Genomic DNA, 20,227 nt, shown 5'->3' on the forward strand with positions numbered 1-20,227 from the left:
AAAGCAAGTGATTCAAGAAACATCCCCCAAAAGTAAAGGTTCTCGGGTAGGCTCAGAAGACCCTCATGAGTCACTGCTGCTCAGGATCACATCTGGCTCCTTGAAGAGTGATTCATCAGACCTTGTATAGATCTTGTCACAAAAATGAAAGAGACCTCGGGGGACGATCTTGGGCAGGTCGCTTCTGTTGGAGTCCTGGGCTGTGGGGTATAAGCCACGGCTGTAGAGCTTCATGCTGAGTCACTTAGCTTTGCTCTCCTGTGGACAGGCTGTGTCTGTACCTCCCCCAGGCATCAGAAGAAGTGGCATAGATGAGCCCTTCTGAAAAATCCCACTCCTGCAACCAGTTACCACCATCCTGATATTGGGCTGGTAGCCCTTTCCTTTGGGAATATGAACATGATCAAATTTGAGTGAATCTGTCTTTTTGGCTTTCCATACAATGGAGTAAAATAAACCATCAAATTTGAACAAAGTCTTTGCATGTTTTCTTTCTAGGTTTGGAAAGCACTTCTGTGGAGGCACCTTAATATCCCCAGAGTGGGTGCTGACTGCTGCTTGCTGCTTGGAGACGTATGTTTAACTGACAGGTGGTCTTATCTTCGAGACTTTTTTCCTCTTCCTCTTCCTCCCGCTTTTGTTCCCTCTCGTCTTCCCCTCTTTTCCTCCCCACCTCCCTTCCTTTTCTGGAAGGAACACTAGGAACCAGGGAATGCATGCACAGAAGCCTGAGGCAGAATTTCCAGGGAAATTGGATGAGAGAGGAGGGAAGCATTTCTAGAGAGAACCTGCAGAGGGGAGACACAGTGCAGGTGATTTTGTGGACCTGGATAAACTGCAGGACAGAGCTGTTCACTACCAGAAGGGTCAGTCTGTATTAGGCCATTCTTGCATTGCTCTAAAGCAATACTGAGGTCAGAAAATTTACAAAGAAAAGAAGTGTAATTCGCTGATGGCTCTGCAGGTTTTACAGGAAGCAGGATGCTGTCATCTCCTCTGCTTCTGGGTGGGCCTCAGGAAGATTACAATCATGGTGGAAGGCAAAGTGGGAGCAGGCATGTCACATGGCCAGAGCAGGAGCAAGAAACAGAGAGAGATGTGGTGGGGGTTCCAAGCACTTTTAAATGACCAGATCTTGCAAGAACTAAGAGTGAGAGCTCACTGATCACCCTGAAGATGTGGCCCAAGTCATTCAAGAGGGATCCACCTCCATGATCCAAACACTTTCACCAGGCCATACAGCCATCACTGGGGACTACAATTCAACATGAGATTTGGGTGGGGACAAATATACAAACTATATTACAGTCTCTGCCAAAACAGACTGAGAACATTCCTTAACTGTCAGGTTCCAGCAAATTGTGAATTTTGTTTCTTGCCACTCATAAGTCACTGATTCTGGGTGGCCAAGGGTCTCAGGAAGATAGTGCCAAGGTCACGGCACAGAGGGTACCTGAAGGGGCTGGACCGTATTTTTCTCTTGACATCCTCATCTTTTCTAGGTTCTCAAGGCCTTCCTTCTACAAGGTCATCCTGGGTGCACACCAAGAAGTGAATCTCGAATCTCATGTTCAAGAAATAGAAGTGTCTAGGTTGTTCTTGGAGCCCATAGGAGCAGATATTGCCTTGCTAAAGCTAAGCAGGTACTAACGGTGCTGTCAGTTAAGAAACAGTTATTTGTAGGAGAGGCAGGTTTGGGACAGGTGACAAGGCACATAGGGCACTCGCTGTGCTGGCGACTCTGGAGGGCAGGGTGTCGGTGCAGACAAGGATGGTCTGGCCTGGATGGGAAAGCATGGGGCAGGGGCCAGAGCTGCTCTTCTGGGCCTGACCACAAGCCTGGGGTAACGTCTTTGGGTCTGTGAACTGATGGGTGATGTTCTGGGATGCTTTGACACTCTAGGAAGGTGGGAAGGGTCTTTCTGGCTCAGCCTAAACAGTAGCTGATCTCCCTTCTGCTCCCCAGTCTCCTCCCCACCATCCCAGCAAATGTGCAAATACAAGGTCTCTGCTCCTTACGATCCTCAGAGAGGTAGGGTGCTCTGATGGCTTGAACAAGTAATTTGGAACTTTTGAATTTTGGAGGAGTTCTCTGATAGGCTGATACATTTTGAGTTTAGAGTTTCCATCCACATCCCCACACCCATAGAGTGCTCCACCAGGGAACCTGTAGACTGAGGACTTCTGCACCACAGATGTCTGGTGCCCAGAAGCAGAAAGTGTGTCTGCTTCAAAGTTATTGGCAATGATGATTCTTGGTCAGAGTCAGAACAGGGCATTTCTCATATCCAGTCCTTTATCCGCTTGAACTTACTAAAGTAGAATCAGGTCTAAAAACCAGAGTTCTAATGTTTGAGAGTTCCTGGAACTCTAAGATATATAAATGTTCTTTGAAAACACACCATTTTGTTCATGCAAGGTGCTTATTTCCAATCCTCTTTCATTTGATGGCTAGCATTTTACTGGATTTTTACAACCATGGTTTAGTAACATTCACTGAGGAGGAAGTGAAGGATCCAGATGGAGCAACTTGCTCTGGGCACACAACACATTTGCAATTTTATACCCTCTTGATGATGTCTCAGCCAAACATTCTGCCCAGTCATCAATGCCCTCTTCAATTAATATGAAAGGACACACTTGGCATGGGATTCCAGTTGTGCACAGAATATACATGAGAAGTACACCTTTGTCATCCCTACTTTCAAAGGCGAGCGCCACCCTCAGCTTCTTGTAGGCCACTGATGCCTTTCAAATGAAACCTTGTGTCTCTATAGTCCATAGGCAACCACAGGCAAATGTGAGGGTGAAACGCTGTGTTCTATGTTGTTCTGTGTCATTGAAGCAAGGCAGTGCCAGCTCAGAGGGCTCTGGAACCTCAAGGTAAGGATGCCTAGTTGTAGATACTGCAGCTCCCAGCTGGGTAGTCAAATATAACTGCTAATACTTCCCTTATAGGCCTGCCATCATCACTGACAAAGTAATCCCAGCCTGTCTGCCATCTCCAAATTACGTGATCACCGCCTGGACTGAATGTTACATCACTGGCTGGGGAGAAACCCAAGGTGAGATCAATTCCATTGCCCATGTAACAAATTGTTTTTGACCTACAGTGCATGTTACAAAACGAGCATTTTAGAGATCGTTGTAAAATTCCTATCCATGAACGTTGTCCAACCCTCCTGACTTTGCCTGGGCACCTGTCTGTGTCTCCATAATCAGTCTTCAAGGGATGTGGGCAAGGGGAGAGAGGCCATTTCTTTGAGTCTTTCTCTTTTTTTGTTTTCAGCATCTTTTTAAAAATGATTGTATGTTTCCCTTACACCAAAAACAAGCAAAAAGCCAGTAGATGTCTTTGAGTCTCTTAATTATAATTTCAGCATTCGTATTGCTTCCCAAGTAAGTGGGGTTTTCACCCAGCCCTCAAGTTAAGGGCGTTAGATTATTTTTCATGTGAAATTAGCCAGACTGGGTTTCTAAACATGGTGCAAAACAATAACGACAAAAGTTATAATTAAACTAGTCTTCTTCCCAAATACCCACATGTCTAACGTGTGTGAGAGGGTGTTAGGCAGGCGACCTACATCTGGGGAAGAGGCAGACAGGCCCCGTGGCCCCAAGTCTAGGATGGCATGTGGTATTGGTTGATGGGTGAGAGCAAGAGAGGGAACACTTGTGCAGGATGTGGTATCAGCACCTGTACTACACCTTAGGGATTCCTTCTCTTTGCAGTATACCCTGACAATAATTATATCCATCAGCCTTACTCCCTTGGCAGCAGGAAAACTAATACTCTTAATGTCTCAGTTCCACTTTCTTAGAGGTGCAGGTGAGGACATAGGGAGTCTGGGGCCCTGGAAAAGCGTTCTGACTCTGCCACTAGCCAGATAGACCTGAACTAGACACGTTACCTCTTTGTATCACTTGGCTCTAATCCCTTATCTGTAAAACCAGCATTTTCAAGTGGTGCTTTGCACATCAGCCTTTTGTATACACTTTCATTTAATAAAAAATTTTTGGGGTTTTTTGAAAAGGTTAAAAACCACTGGCCTAGCTAATTTCAAAGCTGGGTTTCCTTTTTCTGTCCCTTTCCTATTACATTTAAAACCTCACCTCCTTGACTTGTTGTTCCCTTTTTCTGCACTGCAGTCTGGGAACACTGAGGCCAAATAAAAGGAAACTTGGCTTGAGGGACACCTATGGGTGTGCCAGGCTGCTCCTGGTGTTTGCATATTTTAAAATTTAAATACTAGAAACCTCTGCATGTTAGGTATTATTTTTTCCATTTTACCATTGAGGAAGCTGGGGTTCAGAGAAGGTGCAGGGTGACAAACCTGAACTGGAACTCTGACTCCCACCTATAAGCTGTGGGGACTTAGAAAAGTCATGAGCTCTCACTGATTGTTTCCTCAGCTGATGTGGGCTGCAGGGCTGTTATGGGGGAAATAATAAGAAAGTGCATCAAGTGCCGAGCACATTCTAAGCACTCCATCGTGGCAGCTCCTACTACTAATACAGAATAGAGTTGAATCTAACATGACTCCTTGCAAGTGACAGAAAATCCAACTCAAATTGGATTAAGCAAAACAAGAGAAATTCTTAGTGAGCTGAAAAGCTTCAGGCTCACATAAGGCCCCAGATCCCAGGCATTCCTGATCATGGAGTAGGCACTATTTGGAGCACAAAGGTGACACCCCCATTGCTGCAGATGCTGTCATGGCTCTAGCTCTGCTGAGAAAGAATAAGAAAGGCCACTCTCCCCATTACATGAACAATAGTCTGCCCACTCTGAGAGACTGAAATTGGGTCATGGTCCTGCCCCTGAGCCCGTCACTGATTGGCTCTGACCTGCATCAGCTGTTCCATGCTGGAAGTAGAGGCAGGACCCCATTCATACCCAGAAGGGAGCAAAAGGTATCCCTCACCAAGATTATGGGGTGTAGGGTGAAAGGCTGCTGGGCAGCCAGAAAGCAAACAGATCCTCTACAATACTTCAGCTGATGAAAGCATGAAGCTAAAATCATAAGGATCTGAGTGCAAGTTCTGGCTGTCCCACCTTCCATGTGACATTGGGCAGTTATTTAATCTCTTTTAGCCTCAGCTTTCTCATCTGTACTTACATATAAGGTGATTGTGAGGATGAAGATTATGCATCTTCATCCTCACCTTCCAACACAACCATCATCCTCATCACCATCATCAACACGATCATCATCATTACTACCACTACCACCATCATCACTACCACTACCACTACCACCATCTTCACCATCACCACCACCATCGCCAATATCATCACTCTCAACATCATCACCACCATCACTATCATCACCACCATCATCATTACTACCACTACCACCACCATCACCATCACCACCATTCCACCACCATCACCATTATCATTACCACCACCATCATCACCATCACCATTACCATTATTACCTCCACCATCATCACCATCACCATCACCATTATCATCACCATCATCATCAATACTAAAACCATCATCACCATCACCATCATCACCATTATCACTACTACCACCATCACCATCACCACCATCATCATAAATAAACATCACATAACCGGCGTGTAGCTGGGCATTGACCACAGAGCCCACTCGCTGTTTCCTCCCTCCACCCCCATCCACACATTTCTAACCACCATCCTGCACTGGCTCCCTGTCTCCTCTGGTCTCACCCACATGTCCACTGAGAAAATGATTCTCAGAACGCTAACTAGACCAGGAGGAGTCACACAACATAACTCAGGTCTGTTTATCCATTTTCTATATGTTGATGACATCAGATTAATGGGTGTTCTCAGCTTCTCAGAGGGAGGTCGAAATTCTCCCCTTCTCCCCTTCATGTTTCCAGAACTCCCTTCAGTTGGATATTCCAAATGCAGAGTAGGGGTTGAGGCCAAGGGGCTCTTCCATGTCAGCCCCATCTGCAATGACTGAGCTGGTCCTGCGGCCCTCTCCCCAGGGCCCAGTCAGGGAGGGCTTCAATCCTCAGGTCACCTGTGGCCTACCCTGCCCTCAGAGGTGCCATCTCTATGTTGGCCACTGGATGGCAGCTCATACTCACAGACTGCATCAATTTCCTGGCAACTAGTGGTGGGTTTACCCCCTTATCAGGATGTTTGCCTTGCTCTGAGAGCAGATCCAAAAGCAGTGATATCTAACTTAATTTTCAACAAAATATTTTGAAAAGGGTGCTCCCTCACACATCTACACAGTCCAGGTCATGCACCCCCTGCCTGGTGCTTGGTAGTCAGGAGGAGCTTCCTCCATGCAGCTCCTTCCCAGCTAGGGCTGGGAAGAGCCTCTTCCATGCTGCTCATGTAAACTCCAGATTCAGTGTCAGTTTTCTGAACCTGAGACAATGATCTAAATGCAGTCCAAGACTCTGAGGGGGGAAAGAGAAAGTGCCTCAGCTCTTGCCTGTGTCACGCTCGCAAAGCAAAAGATTTTGCAAAATTCTAATGAAAGCTGGGCTTGCAAAATTGGAAAACTAGATTATTTGTGAGAGCACTGAGACATCCCTGGGCGTGTCCATCTGGAAAAACAGCATTCCCTCTGGCAATTTAGCAGATGTTCTGCAATTTGGCAAAGGAAATAAAGCAGTTTTTCACAAAAGAAAAACTACAACTGGGAGAATTGCCCCTAGTTGTATTTCTTCTCCCTAATTGTCAAGGAAGTGTAAATCAGAAAATGAATCAGGACAATTTCTCTCTACTATGTTAGCTAATATTTTAAAAATTGAATACTCACAAGGGTGAGGCGAAGTAATTGTTTCCAGTAACATTTTATATCGTCACACCCTTTTAGAAAATAATTTGGGAGAGTTACTGCGAGACAGAAGTATGTCTATGTAATTATGGGAGCTTAGACTTAAAATAATAAGAAATGAGAATGAACTTTATGAACAAATATGTGGAAGGTTGGAAGCAAGAGTGGGACCAATGTGCTTGGGGAGGAAGCATTAGGGCAGTGACTCCACAGACCCAGGCTCAGGCTGAACTACACAACCTCCTTACGCCTCAGTTTCCTCAACTGTAGAACAGGAATGATGAAAGTGCCTGTTTCATAGGACGGTTGTGAGGATGAAGTGACATACACCACATTAAGAGCTTGTGCCTGGAAAGGTTAATTCTTAGTAAATGATGGCTATTCTTTTTTATTGCGATAAAATATACACAACGTAAGAGTTACTATTTTAACTATTTTGGCGGGTACCACTGAGTGGCATTCGGTACATTCACAATGGTGTGCAGCCATTGCCATATTTTCAGAACGTTTTCCTCATCTCAAAACGAAACCTCATGCCCGTTCAGCAGTCACTCCCCATTAAAATATTAGTTATGAAGATTGTAGCATTATTTTTAAAACTCGTGATATAACAGTGATTGAAAAAATCAGTACATAAAATTGTGCATTATGATGTCAGTAGTAAAGAAGCCTATAAAAAATCTGAAAAAAGTATATAAAAAGAATAGCAATTGCATTTCTCAGACACTCTTTACATTGTAAAAATCATTTTTGGACTTTCAACACAAAAGCAAAAAGTACACAAACAACCACCAACCTGAAAGCACTATGACAAAGCCCAGCTAGTTAAATCCAGGTCTCAGGAACACAGAATCACATATGATGTTTACACTCTCCAGGGTCAGAGCGGCACTGGGAGCTGCCTTGTGTTCTGCAGCCTCACGGACAGGCAGGAGGTCCAGCGCCGCTGCTCTGTTCTTCTGGTTTCCTCCTAAACTTGTTTTGGGTGCAGTAACCATTTCTTTCATCTTTTTAAACACAGGTACCTTTGGGGCTGGCCTTCTCAAGGAAGCCCAGCTTCATGTGATTGAGAATACAGTGTGCAATCACTACGAGTTTCTGAATGGAAGAGTCAAATCCACCGAGCTCTGTGCTGGGCATTTGGCCGGAGGCACTGACAGATGCCAGGTAAGAAAAGATCAAGAGACCAAAGTTAGTCTTGTGCTCTTCCATCTCGGTCTCAGCCCCTTAGACTTCAGTCCCAAAGTGACAAATTCTAGAAGGATTTGTCAATGTTAGACCCCAGTTTAAGTGTTGCTCACAAACTCCCTAGATCTGTCCCTGAATGCGTATTCAGATAATCTAAGGAGATGTCTTGGGGCTTGGGTTTGAGATCTGTAGCAAGGGAGTTTTAAGTGCCATAACTACCTCATGTCACTCACCCTCCTGGGGTGTGCTTGTGGACAGGGACTAAAGTGGTGACTTTTCTGGTAGGGAAGGAGGTAGAGGGTACAGGACAGAGACCAACTGCACACACTTTACAGTGATACCCAGGCTAGGCCAGTCTAAAGGAAACACCAACATAGGAAGGGATGTGTGCAGGATTCACAAGGGGTTTTTTACCCCCAGGAGAAACTAAGTGGTGTGGTTTCACTGAATAGACTTTGCTAAGTACTCAAGCAGTGCAGATGCTTGAGTAATATGCTCATAAGTTCCTTTCCGATTTCAATTACCAGGAAAATATACATGTGGATAATAGACGAATGCCATAATAAAAGGCTGGCAAGCTAACCCTCACCTGAATTTTTCCCTACCTCTGTTTAGGGTGACAGTGGAGGGCCTGTGGTTTGCTTCGACAAGGACAAATACATTTTACGAGGAATAACTTCTTGGGGTCCTGGCTGTGCATGCCCCAATAAGCCTGGTGTCTATGTTCGTGTTTCAAGCTTTGTCACTTGGATTGAGGGAGTGATGAGAAATAATTAATTGAACAAGAGACAGAGTGAAGCATTGACTCACCTAGAGGCTAGAATGGGGGTAGGGATTTAGCACGCTGGAAATAACGGACAGTAATCAAACGAAGACACTGTCCCCAGCTACCAACTATGCCAAACCTCAGCATTTTTGGTATTATTGTGTATAAGCTTTTCCCGTCTGACTGCTGGGTTCTCCAATAAGGTGACATAGCTATGCCATTTGTTAAAAATAAACTCTGTACTTATTTTGATTTGAGTAAATTTTGGTTTTGGTCTTCAACATTTTCACGCTCTTTGTTCATCCCACAAATTTTAAATGGGCAGACTGAGGGGGTTTAGCTGCTTTTGATAAGGAACAGCTGCACAAAGCCCTGAGCAGGCTGCAAGGTCACGGAGGGGAGAGCTGAGAAGCCCTAGGAAGTTGTCCATGCATTTACCTCATCAGCTAAAGAGAGCTTGACACACATTTTTACTGTCTTTATTTCTAACACTGAGGTGAATGTTTTCAAAGCTGCAACATGTATGGGGAGTCATGTGAACTAGTTCTGTTATTGGGAATGAAATCTGTCACTGGCTGCCTGACTTGAGCCCCGGAGTACAGAGCAGAGAGATGTATATACCATGGAGTGAATCGGGCCATGGACGTGTAACACAAGACCAGCTGAGAGTCTGAATGTTATTCTGGGGCATATGTGAGTCTAGGACTGGTACCAAGAGCACATAAATGAACAACAAGCAAATATTGAGGGTAGACTACTTGTTTCCCGTTGCTAATTGCCTGCCCGGTTTTGAAACAGTCTGCAGTACACACGGTCACAGGAGGATGACCTGTGGCAGTGACACATGTTAGGAAGAGAAAGGGAAAATGTACATTCTTTACAATTTAAACTTTTAATTGTCACCAAACAAAAATATCCACTCAAAATACAATTCAACAATGCAACAGTCATCTTACAGCACAGAAATGCAGAGAAAAGCAGAACTGCAAGTGACTGTGAATAAAGGGTGAATATAGTCTCAAATCCTCAAAGAGCTGTGTTTATTTCATCAACAAATAGGTTACTCGTATTCAATTCTGATGTGTTTTAAGGATTAAGATGCTCATTTTACAATTAGCGCACATGTGTATACTGTCACCTGTTCTCCTTACAGAAATGTTCTTCCTCATGGTTAATGTTTCCCTTTGGTACCAATTTTGCCTGTTCACATAAAGTATTTCATTTTAAAAACTCAGCATAAAATACAGATTGCATCTGAAAACATATTGAATATAACATACAAGCAGAACACACAAGTTCCACATTTCAAAAGCCTCGATAACAAAAAAGAAAGATCAAATCCCTTATTCGTCTCTGTAAAGTCATTTATAAAGCTCCTGCTGATCCTGTTAAGCATGGATATAATTGACCTTTCTTTTAAATTAAAATGTAAGCTCTTCCCCAAGACAACTCGAAGTGCCAAGATTGAATGGGAACTGTTCATGTTTTCCACTTATGACCATGGGCACCATCGTAACTGAACTCACAAATATAAGAAAAATATCCCTTCACTTTTAAAATCCTAAGACCCAGAAATCAGAATCCATAGGATTTGTTTAGTGAAAAAGGGAATCTGTGGCTCTATGTATCCACAAAAGGAGGGCCAAACATGTCCCAAATAATCTCAGAACCACAGCATCATTTTGTAAATAACAGAGGCAAGACCTCAGATTGTACAGCAGATTGGTTCTTATTGCTGGAACAGGGTCTAAACCATGCCTGGAACCCCAGATGTTACAGAGGAGGTGGATGAGAGAGACTCCTGACCTGTTCACATTGCAAAGGTATGCGGAAACCAAGGTGAGCAGAGAGCATGAATGCTCACACTCTATGGCCCAGGTGCCTGTGATTCAGCTTTCTCATTAACAGGATTCCCAAATCGTCATCCTCCATGCAGTCTTCAGAATGGTCAGTTAGGGGCTCAGTCCCTTGACTGATCAGATTTGATGAAAGCATTTCTGTACAATTTTCTCAAATCCTTGGTCGGCACATCCCACATTCTTGATGGAGCTGTCATGAGAACAGGTGGGGGGCTTGTCTTGTCTCTCTTTAGCCTAATGGGTCAGAGACCACAGGGAACACAAGAAAAAAACCCAGGAAGGCCTGTGCACCTGACAGGTTCTTTGTTAAACTGGCTACATATTATGTGTTCCCAGAAACTTCAACAGCATTACAAATCCTAACTCATCCAACACGATATAAAAATACTCTGGATAGTTTGAAGTCTTTATACAGTATTACAACAGCGCGGCATGTTGTACTGAAACGCACATGTGCATCTCCGCAAGGCACAGTTTTGCAAGGAGGATCAGCTCCTGGATAGCTCCTTCCTTCTGTCTTTGTCAGGGGCCTCAAAGGTGAGAGCTGGAAACTGGGGTTTTATTCCTGCCGCATTTATAGGAATGTGGACTGAAAAAACAAAGGAGAAAGTCTTTAGGGAAGATTATGTAACTAGTTAGAAGAGGGTCTTCTGTTATTATTTAATAGTATAGCTGGTTTTGATCAAATACATTCATGCACAACTTCTCATGAAAACCCAACTCTAAGGTAACAACAGTATCTGTCTCAAGCTTGTTTTTTATCTGTGTTCAGACCTTAGACAGGGGTGTTACAGGAAGTCAGGGACCCCAAATGGAGGGATCAGCTGGAGCCACAGCAGAGGAACATAAATTGTGAAGATTTCATTTTAATATGGACATTTATCAGTTCCCAAAATTAATACTTTTATAATTTCTTACACCTATCTTTACTTCAATCTCTGAACATAAATTGTGAAGATTTCATTTTAATATGGATATTTATCAGTTCCCCAAATTAATACTTTTATAATTTCTTACACCTGTCTTACTTTAATCTCTTAATCCTGTTATCTTCGTAAACTGAGGATGTGTGTCACCTCAGAACCACTATTGTGTTAACTGTACAAATTGATTGTAAAACATATGTGTTTGAACAATATGAAATCAGTGCACCTTGAAAAAGAACAGAGTAACAGTGATTTTTAGGGAACAAGGGAAGACAACCATAAAGTCTTACTGCCTGCAAGATCGGGCAGAACAGAGCCATATTTTTCTTCTTGCAGACAGTCTATAAACGGATGTGCAAGTAGGGAAGATATCACTAAATTATTTTCCTAGCAAGGGATATTAATAATTAAGACCCTGGGAAAGGAATGCATTCCTGGGGGGAGGTCTATAAACAGTTGCTCTGGGAGAGTCTGTCTTATGTGGTTGAGATAAGGACTGAAATACGCCCTGGTCTCCTGCAGCACCCTCAGGCTTACTAGGATTGGGAAACCCTGTCCTGGTAAATTTGAGGTCAGACCGGTTCTCTGCTCTCGAACCCTGTTTTCTGTTGTTTAAGATGTTTATCAAGACAATACGTGCACCGCTGAACATAGACCCTTATCAGTAATTCTGCTTTTGCCCTTTGCCTTGTGATCTTTGTTTTTGCCCTTTGCCTTGTGATCTTTGTTCTCCTTTTTGCCCTTTGAAGCATGTGATCTTGTGACCTACTCCCTGTTCTTGCACCCCCTCCCCTTTTGAAACCCTTAATAAAAACTTGCTGGCTTTAAGGCCCAGGTGGGCATCGTGGTCCTACCAATATGTGATGTCACCCCGGAGGCCCTGCTGTAACATTCCTCTCTTTGTACTCTTTCTCTTTATTTCTCAGCCAGCTGACACTTATGGAAAATAGAAAGAACCTACGCTGAAATATTGGGGGCTGGTTCCCCTGATACAGGGGTTTGTTAGCATTATAGCATTTAAGTTCTTCATGAACTTCTACTGAATTAACATGTGTTTGGAAATGAGCTGTTAACATGAACAAAAACCAGTAGAAATGATAAAATAATCCAGTGTGATTTTAAAAGGGAAATGATAACAAGTTGTAGTAATTTAGCACTAAGTAATTTTTGTAGAGTAAATAATCATGGATCACAAGTAATGTGCTTCATTTGTAACACTGTAAACCATACTTCTACTAGATTTTTTTCATGTGTAGAGACTAGGTATACTTAATTAATGTACCCAACTTTTCATTATGAAAAATTATAAACAGAAAACAATTAGAAAGAATCTGGGTACCTTAAATTTTAGCTGTAATCCCTCATGTTTATATGCTAGTTCCTTGCACACCATTTGGACAACCCCCCTCCACCCACATTCCCCAAGTCAAAAAAAGAAAAAACCTCTCCTAGCTGTTTATTTTTAATGTGACCGAAGCGGTAGAAGAGTCTTGATTTCAAAGGACTCCCTTTTCTTCCATTTTTTCCTGATGAGTTTGCAAAGCTGATCCCTGATTGGTTTGGGGATAAAGAATGAAAGCATCCCTCTCACTTTGTAAACAGATGCAGTCAATGGAATAGAATCAAAGGAAAGAAAGCTGTTCCTCAGTATTTTTTGTATATTAAAAGTATTTACAGTTCCAGGTGTTTAATTCCCAGGTCATTATTAAGATTGCTTTTTAATTGTTAAATTAGATGTTATATCATTTTTAAAAACTGCACAAGCAACACAAGACTATGTGGTCTAATTTTTAAAGAAAATCAAACAGTACAGAAGCCTCTGGCAAGAAAGTGATGGCCCTCCCTTCCCTATCCCTCTTCCCAGAACATTTGTGTCTGCAGAGGGCATATATTATTATTTTACATCTTTTACTATACATTCTCATATTCATATCTCTATCTTTTTAATGAAAAAATTTCAAACAATTAGAAAGAATTTGTGTAATGTGAATTTTTCTTGACATAATTCCTCATGTTAATGTATTGTCTGGGTATTCGTTTTCCTTATACCCTATTTAAACATCCCCCTCCAAAATTCAATCTCTCTCTCTTCTCTATCTTCCCACTAATGTCTATTACCTATATATCATCTATTATCTATTTATCTGTCAACCTATTTATCCAGACATTACCTATCATCTATCTGTCTATCTATCATCTATTATTTATCATTTATCTACTATCACTTATCTATCTATGATTATCACCTATTATATCTATCTATCTATCATCCATCTACCTATTATCTATCATCTACCTATTATCTATCATCTGTGTGTCATCTGTCTTCCTATCCAGCTACAGAGAGAAACTGCCTTTGGTTTTAGTTTTTTATAAATACTATAGTATGCTGTTCAGTGACGTTTCACTTTGTAATCAGTCTTGAAAATCTGCCTATGCCATTCCATCTACACAGACCTGACTCCTCACTCTGTAGAGTAAGCCACACTGTTAATCCCCTGCTGCTGCACATCCCAGCGATTTCCACTTTCCCACATCAGCAGCTCCTGCCTTTAGATCACTTCTGAGTCTTAGCACCTTACATGGAAATGCTTCTCTCTTCACAACCACATTTTAAAAAGTAATGCGTATTCTTATCTAGCTTTGGAGAGTTTTTTTACATTAACCTTTTGTATCTACTTTGAATTTTTTGCTTACAATATGACATGAGGATTTATTTTTATTTTTTTCCCTGTGGATATTCAATTTTCTTAACATCATTCTTTCCCCAGTGGTTTGAAATGTTGCTTTTATTTAGGGTGCATTGAATTTTGGACAGTACCTGCCAAGTTTTTCTACATCATCCACTGTCTCTGGCAAGGCAATACCCTTGGTTTCGGGCAAAAGCATCACGAGGCCACCACAAATGGATGCCAGGATACCTGTGGAATAGGGGAAAAGTGTTAACGCCCCAGGAAGACATAGCTGGGCCCTCTCCCATGGGTCTGCTCACTCTGAAGCCACCATGTTGCTCACTGGAGTAGCTCTCAACCACAGCAACCTATGCATCCCAGATCAACGCCCCAGCTCTCCCTTATCACAGCTTCAAAGCTTCTCTCCCTTCCTCAAAGCCTGAGTAGCACCACGGCCCCTGTACACCTGGCAGTCACTTGTTCACTCACACATCTCACAGTGATTGACTGAATGCCTTCTGAGTGCCTTCTTAGGGTCCAACAGCCAAGGCCTCCCCTCTTGCATTGCAGAGAAACAGAGTGCTAGAAGGGAGTCCCCTCTGCGCCCGCTCACTGACACTGTCACTAACCTGCTCCTCTCCCTCCGATTCCTCCTATCACCTTACAGTGGAAAACTTGTCCTGGTGTCTACTCCGGGACCAGCCTTCTCCTAGGCCTGTCTCTTTGGGCTCCTCACTCTAGGGATCAACCCTTCCTCCAGTATCTTCAATCTATTGGGAGAAGCTTTCAAACACATTCAGATCTTTCCTGTTTGACCAGCCTTCTCTCAATCTCACCTCATCCTTCCATTATCATCCTTTCTTTTCCTGCTCTTTAGAGCCAAACTAAATAGCAACACTTTTACACTGTTGGTGGGACTGTAAACTAGTTCAACCATTGTGGAAAACAGTGTCGCAATTCCTCAAGGATCTAGAACTAGAAATACCATTTGACCCAGCCATCCCATTATTTGGTATATACCCAAAGGATTATAAATCATGGTGCTATAAAGACACATGCACACGTATGTTTATTGCGGCACTCTTCACAATAGCAAAGACTTGGAATCAACCCAAATGTCCATCAGTGACAGACTGGATTAAGAAAATGTGGCACATATACACCATGGAATACTATGCAGCCATAAAAAAGGATGAGTTTGTGTCCTTTATAGGGACATGGATGCAGCTGGAAACCATCATTCTCAGCAAACTACTGCAAGAACAGAAAACCAAACACTGCACGTTCTCACTCATAGGTGGGAATTGAACAATGAGATCACTTGGACACAGGAAGGGGAACTTCACACATCGGGGCCTATTGTGCAGAGGGGGGAGGGGGGAGGGATAGCATTAGGAAATATACCTAATGTAAATGACGAGTTAATGGGTGCAGCACACCAACATGGCACATGTATACATATGTAACAAACCTGCACGTTGTGCACATGTACCCTAGAACTTAAAGTATATTTAAAAAAAGTAAGACTAGATAATGTCTAAAAGAATACCTCAAAAATGTAAAACAAATTTAAATAATAATAAGTGGTAGAATTAAAAAAAAAAGCCACCCTCCCCTATTTTCTCTACTTGTTTGTATCCTAGTAGTGTGCTGGTAAATGCCTAACAACCTTCTTTGGGCAATCAAGCCCTGATTGGCAGCATCTGCTAATGTGCATGGTGTAAATGCTCCCACTGTGGGCCCTTCGGGCTGCTGACACAACATCCCTGACTGTGCCACTGGGAAGAGATGCAGGAGCTCCATCAGTGGTGCTTCCACCATAAAGATGCAGCAGACACAATCTAAGGAGCACAAGTAATACTGAAGATGTAGTAGATGAATTAGGAACTGATGAGTGTTGGGCATTTATTGCCTCTGTTTCTCATATATTTCATATTCTTTACTTTTTGATATATCCGTGCTTGACGACTGACTTACAAAATTCTTGAAAATGTAGCTGATATGGTTTGAATCTGTGTCTCCAACCAAATCTCATCTCGAATTGTAAACCCCACACGTTGAGGGAGGAACCTGGTGGGAGGTGACTGGATCGCGGGGGAGGTTCCTCCATGCTGTTCTTGTGATAGTGAGTGAGTTCCCATGAGATCTGATGGATTTATAAGTGATAATTTTCCTTGCTCTTCTCTCACCTGCCGCGATGTAGGACGTGCCTGCTTCCCCTTCCACCATGATTGTAAGTTTCCTGAGGCCTCCCTGGCCATGTGAAACTGTGAGCCAATTAAACCTCTTTCCTTTATAAATTACCCAGTAGTGGGCAGTTATTTCTAGCAGTGGCAAATGAACTAATATGGTAGCAGTTGGCCCTGGTGAGTGGGAGGTGCCAGTACCAGCATAGCACCATGCTCCAGGTCCTGCCTCTGCCTGCCCTCCCCTGGACTCAGCCTATATCCTCCCTGGCTCCTCTCCAGTCAGGTTCCTTCTGCTTCTCGCTGGCCACCAGATCCACATGTGCTACTTTCAGTCCTTAGGGTGGACCTTGTCTCATGCCCTCCTGCCTTGGGCTTCTCACCTGGTTTCCACTTCCTTGGCCACCTCCTCTCCTTCTGCCTAGGTCTGTCACTTTGCCACCCCTCAGGTCTCTGTACTAGGCCTCTGCTTTCCTCTGCTCTGTCCTGATTTTCTGGGGGGCCTGGGCCACTCCCTCAGCTTCAACCAGTCTCTACTGCCAGGTGGCTTCCAGCTCTTCATCCTGAGGCCATACTTCCCTCCTGAGCTTAGTAGTGTTGAGCCTGCTGGTTTCTATTTCCACTTGAACTCTTCCAGGTGCCTCAAACTGTGAACAGCTGACACAGAGCCCCATCACCCTGCAGACCCCCAACCTTGCTGCTCCAGTGCCTGTGCCACCTGTGTCTCCCCAGGCACCTGGGCCTCCAAGCTCACCATGCCCTCTCCCTGTGTCCATCAGTGGTCCCATCTTGCCGAACTGGCTTCTAAGATATTTACTCAATGTGTCCACCCTCTCCATTCCCATTGCCACCCCCTTATTAGAAGCCACTGTGATCTCCTGATGATGACGTCCTTGAATTGTCACCCCCAACATCATCCCTCCAACCCACTTGCATATCTACCATCAGAGGGATGATGCTGGGGGTCCTTCCAACCCATTTGCATATCTGTTTCTACAATGCAAGGCCAGCTCTGTCCACCTCAGGGTGAAACTGTCCAGTCACTTCCCACTGCTGTATGTATAAAGAGCAAAGCCTTGGCATGTCCTTGAGGCCCTTCCTGATCCAGTCCCTGCCCTGCCCTGGCGCTGCCTTTCTTAAGGTCCGGCTCACACCTGCAATCCATCCTCTAGCACCAGGTGCTTGAGGATGCGGTGTCCTCTTGCTCTGAACTTTCCACTGCCTGGAGCACAACCAGCCCCTCTCGGCCTAGACATTGTTTCCTTCCTCCCTGACCTGCTCCCCTACACTCAGTGGCCAAAGGTCCCTGTGACCTATTCTCATAGGAGCTTCTGCTTTCAGGGTCTCAGCAGTTATCACATTCTATTGTCACTGAGTTTTTAGAAATTCGGCTGTCTCCCTAGCAGTCTCAGGCCCTGCCTGCCTGCCACTGGGCTATGGGCTGCAGTCCTGAAGGTCATGTGTCATGTCTCCTGGACTACTCTGTCTTTGCTGGACAGTGGCACTTTCTGCTTTTTCATGCTGACCACAGAATTAACACTCAGCTTGATGACCAACTCCCATACAATAATTTGAAGTGATCCTGTATTGAGGTCACTGGTGTCAAGTGGTAGAAGCTGACTCTCTGTCCCTCACACTGTCAAAGTACTTTTGCATGAATCAGAAGGTCTGTCCGCATGGACTCAGTATTTTCATTCAAATTTCAACTGCTGAACAATAAATGAAAAACATTATCTACCAGAAGTAAGGAAGTGGAGGTAGAGAAAGGGTTGGGGGAGAAAGGGGCCAACCCATATCCTTTACTGCAGAGGAGGGCACAGGGGAAGTGTGTGAAACCTAGGCAGGACAGTTGGAGCAGCCCTGGAGAAGTGGGACACTGAATTCCCCAAAGTCCCTCCTAGACTGTGATTCTGTCCCTTCACAAGTCCTATGGAAGCTGGAGGTAGGAGGAGCAGTGCACTCGAGGGATCTAGAGGAGGTGATGGAACGTGTGCCCGAGATTCCATGTCCCCTGCTCCCTCCGGATGGATTTTTAGCATCAAAGCCAATGAAGATATGATATCAATAGACAGAGAACACCAGAAATACAATTAGTCATTAGGCTTATTTTTGTTATTTTTTATTATTTACTTATTTTAGAGATAGGTTCTCACTCTGTTGCCCAGGCTGGAGTGCAATTGCGTGACCATAGCTCACTGCAGCCTTGATCCTACTGCCTCAGCATCCTGAGTAGCTGGGACTACAGGCACCCATGGATCACCATGCCTAGCTAATTTTTACATTTGTGTCGAGGCAGTCTTGCTATGTTGCCCATGCTGGTCTTGAACTCCTAATCCCAAGCAATCCTCCCACTTTTGTCTTACAGGCATGAGCCACTTCACCTGGCCCTCACTTTTAAACATATTGAATATTTAATTTAGTCCCCTGAAAATTATTGGTTATGTTCTGTAATACCATAAGAGTTTCATAACATTTAACTCAGAACCCAAAGAATGCTAATTGAACGTTATTTATCAGCACTCTTTAATATAAAGTAAATTAAAACCATTCATTATAACTGAATTGGCTCCTCAAAACTGAAATAGTTATTATAATAAGATGAAATTAATATCATAACTATCAATGAAATAGTTATTATAGTGAGATAAATGACTATCGTTATCATTATCGAACCTAATAATTATTATAGGTTTATTCTAATACAAAGAATGTAGATGAAAGCTCTTAAGAATAGCAAATGAGTTCTTACCAAAGATGATCAGAGGTAGTTCTAGCCACACGGCTGCTAGCCGAAAGAGGAGAAATGGGGCTATGATTCCCCCAAAATCACACAGACCTGAACAGAGCGAAACTCCGAAATTTCTGTTGAATGAAAAGTAATTTTAAATGAAAACTATTTCAACAAATGACTTCAAGATAACATATTCAGACATGTTAAAAAACCAAAGGAAGTGTGACGATACTTTGCATTTTCTAACTTTGGAAACGACTACTCTCGTGAACTCCAAGCAAAACATTTCCATTCTGCACATTTCCCAGTGAGGCTAGTGAGGATGTCTCCAGCGTGGGTGGAGGGTGTTATCCATCGGCAACTCACTGCCCTGCCTGCTCTGGGTCACTTGGTGCCACTTTGGTTTCCTCATATGAGGGCAAAGTATGCCCATGGAATGCTTCCCCAGCAGAAGAGGTCAATTTGCACTAATCCGTGCACACTGTTGCCTTTCGTCCTTCATAATCAGCTGCTCACCACTGCACCAATGCATGTAATGCAGTCAAAGAGAGGCCATAGTCTTGTGGCAGGTGATGCTGATGGAATGAAGATTTAACCCACAGTCTAAGCAAGGGCACCTAGAGGTCTTCTGGTTCCAAGTCAAGTGCCTTTCCTCGAAACCGTAACAGTGTGTGAAGATATTAATATGAAAATACTTCTATCACAAAATGCAGCAGGCAGCAATGCAGAAAGCAGTGATAACTCAAAGCATATCTTCTTTACTGGCTGGATTCAGCCCAGGCTAATGTATCACTGAGTTAAGGAAACTATTTCATAGTTTTTAACTAAATCAACTTAAAACACTGGTCTACAGAGTTACTTAGGAGAAACCACAATGTTTGTAGAATTACCGTAATGTTGTTGGGTACAATTCTGAATTTACCAAATAAACAATTTCAAAGGCCATGGTTATCCCTAGTCTTCCCAGTGTAGCCACTGTGGTCCTCAACAATGGTATTCCTGCAAACACAGAAAGTTTGGAAGGGAGGAGTTAGGGGTCTGATTTCATTAACATTTTACAGAACAACAAAAGGTATTTGACTTTGTGGCCTCCAGTCTGAAGTCTT

General features: G+C 43.4%; 2 protein-coding genes across 12 annotated transcripts in view; one reads left to right on the plus strand and one right to left on the minus strand.

Annotated features, from left to right (window-relative positions):
* LPA (lipoprotein(a)) overlaps positions 1-12,974 on the plus strand; it is a 260,670-nt gene extending 247,696 nt beyond the window's left edge. For 5 of the 8 annotated variants that reach the window (XM_074036788.1, XM_065543180.2, XM_065543184.2 and 2 more), the window contains 5 exons: positions 499-573; positions 1,503-1,643; positions 2,959-3,065; positions 7,815-7,960; positions 8,597-9,009. In XM_074036788.1, the coding sequence (XP_073892889.1) occupies positions 499-573; positions 1,503-1,643; positions 2,959-3,065; positions 7,815-7,960; positions 8,597-8,758 (631 nt within the window). In that variant the 3' untranslated portion in view covers positions 8,759-9,009. Of the gene's footprint in view, positions 1-498; positions 591-1,502; positions 1,644-2,958; positions 3,066-7,814; positions 7,961-8,596; positions 9,010-10,491 lie in introns of those variants that run through there. The other 3 variants (XR_012433296.1, XR_012433297.1, XM_065543182.2) reach the window with 2 other exon arrangements.
* SLC22A3 (solute carrier family 22 member 3) overlaps positions 9,624-20,227 on the minus strand; it is a 101,168-nt gene continuing 90,564 nt past the window's right edge. For all 4 annotated transcript variants that reach the window (XR_012433298.1, XM_005551500.4, XM_074036790.1 and 1 more), the window contains 4 exons: positions 20,012-20,120; positions 19,140-19,252; positions 14,354-14,453; positions 9,624-11,195 (listed from right to left, as the gene is read on the minus strand). Coding sequence is in view for 3 of the 4 variants with exons in the window: in XM_005551500.4 (XP_005551557.2) it covers positions 11,138-11,195; positions 14,354-14,453; positions 19,140-19,252; positions 20,012-20,120 (380 nt within the window). In the remaining variant the exon portion in view is untranslated. The remainder of the gene's footprint in view (positions 11,196-14,353; positions 14,454-19,139; positions 19,253-20,011; positions 20,121-20,227) is intronic.

The sequence above is a fragment of the Macaca fascicularis genome, chromosome 4 (genome assembly GCF_037993035.2).
Source record: "Macaca fascicularis isolate 582-1 chromosome 4, T2T-MFA8v1.1".
Taxonomy (NCBI): Eukaryota; Metazoa; Chordata; class Mammalia; order Primates; family Cercopithecidae; genus Macaca; species Macaca fascicularis.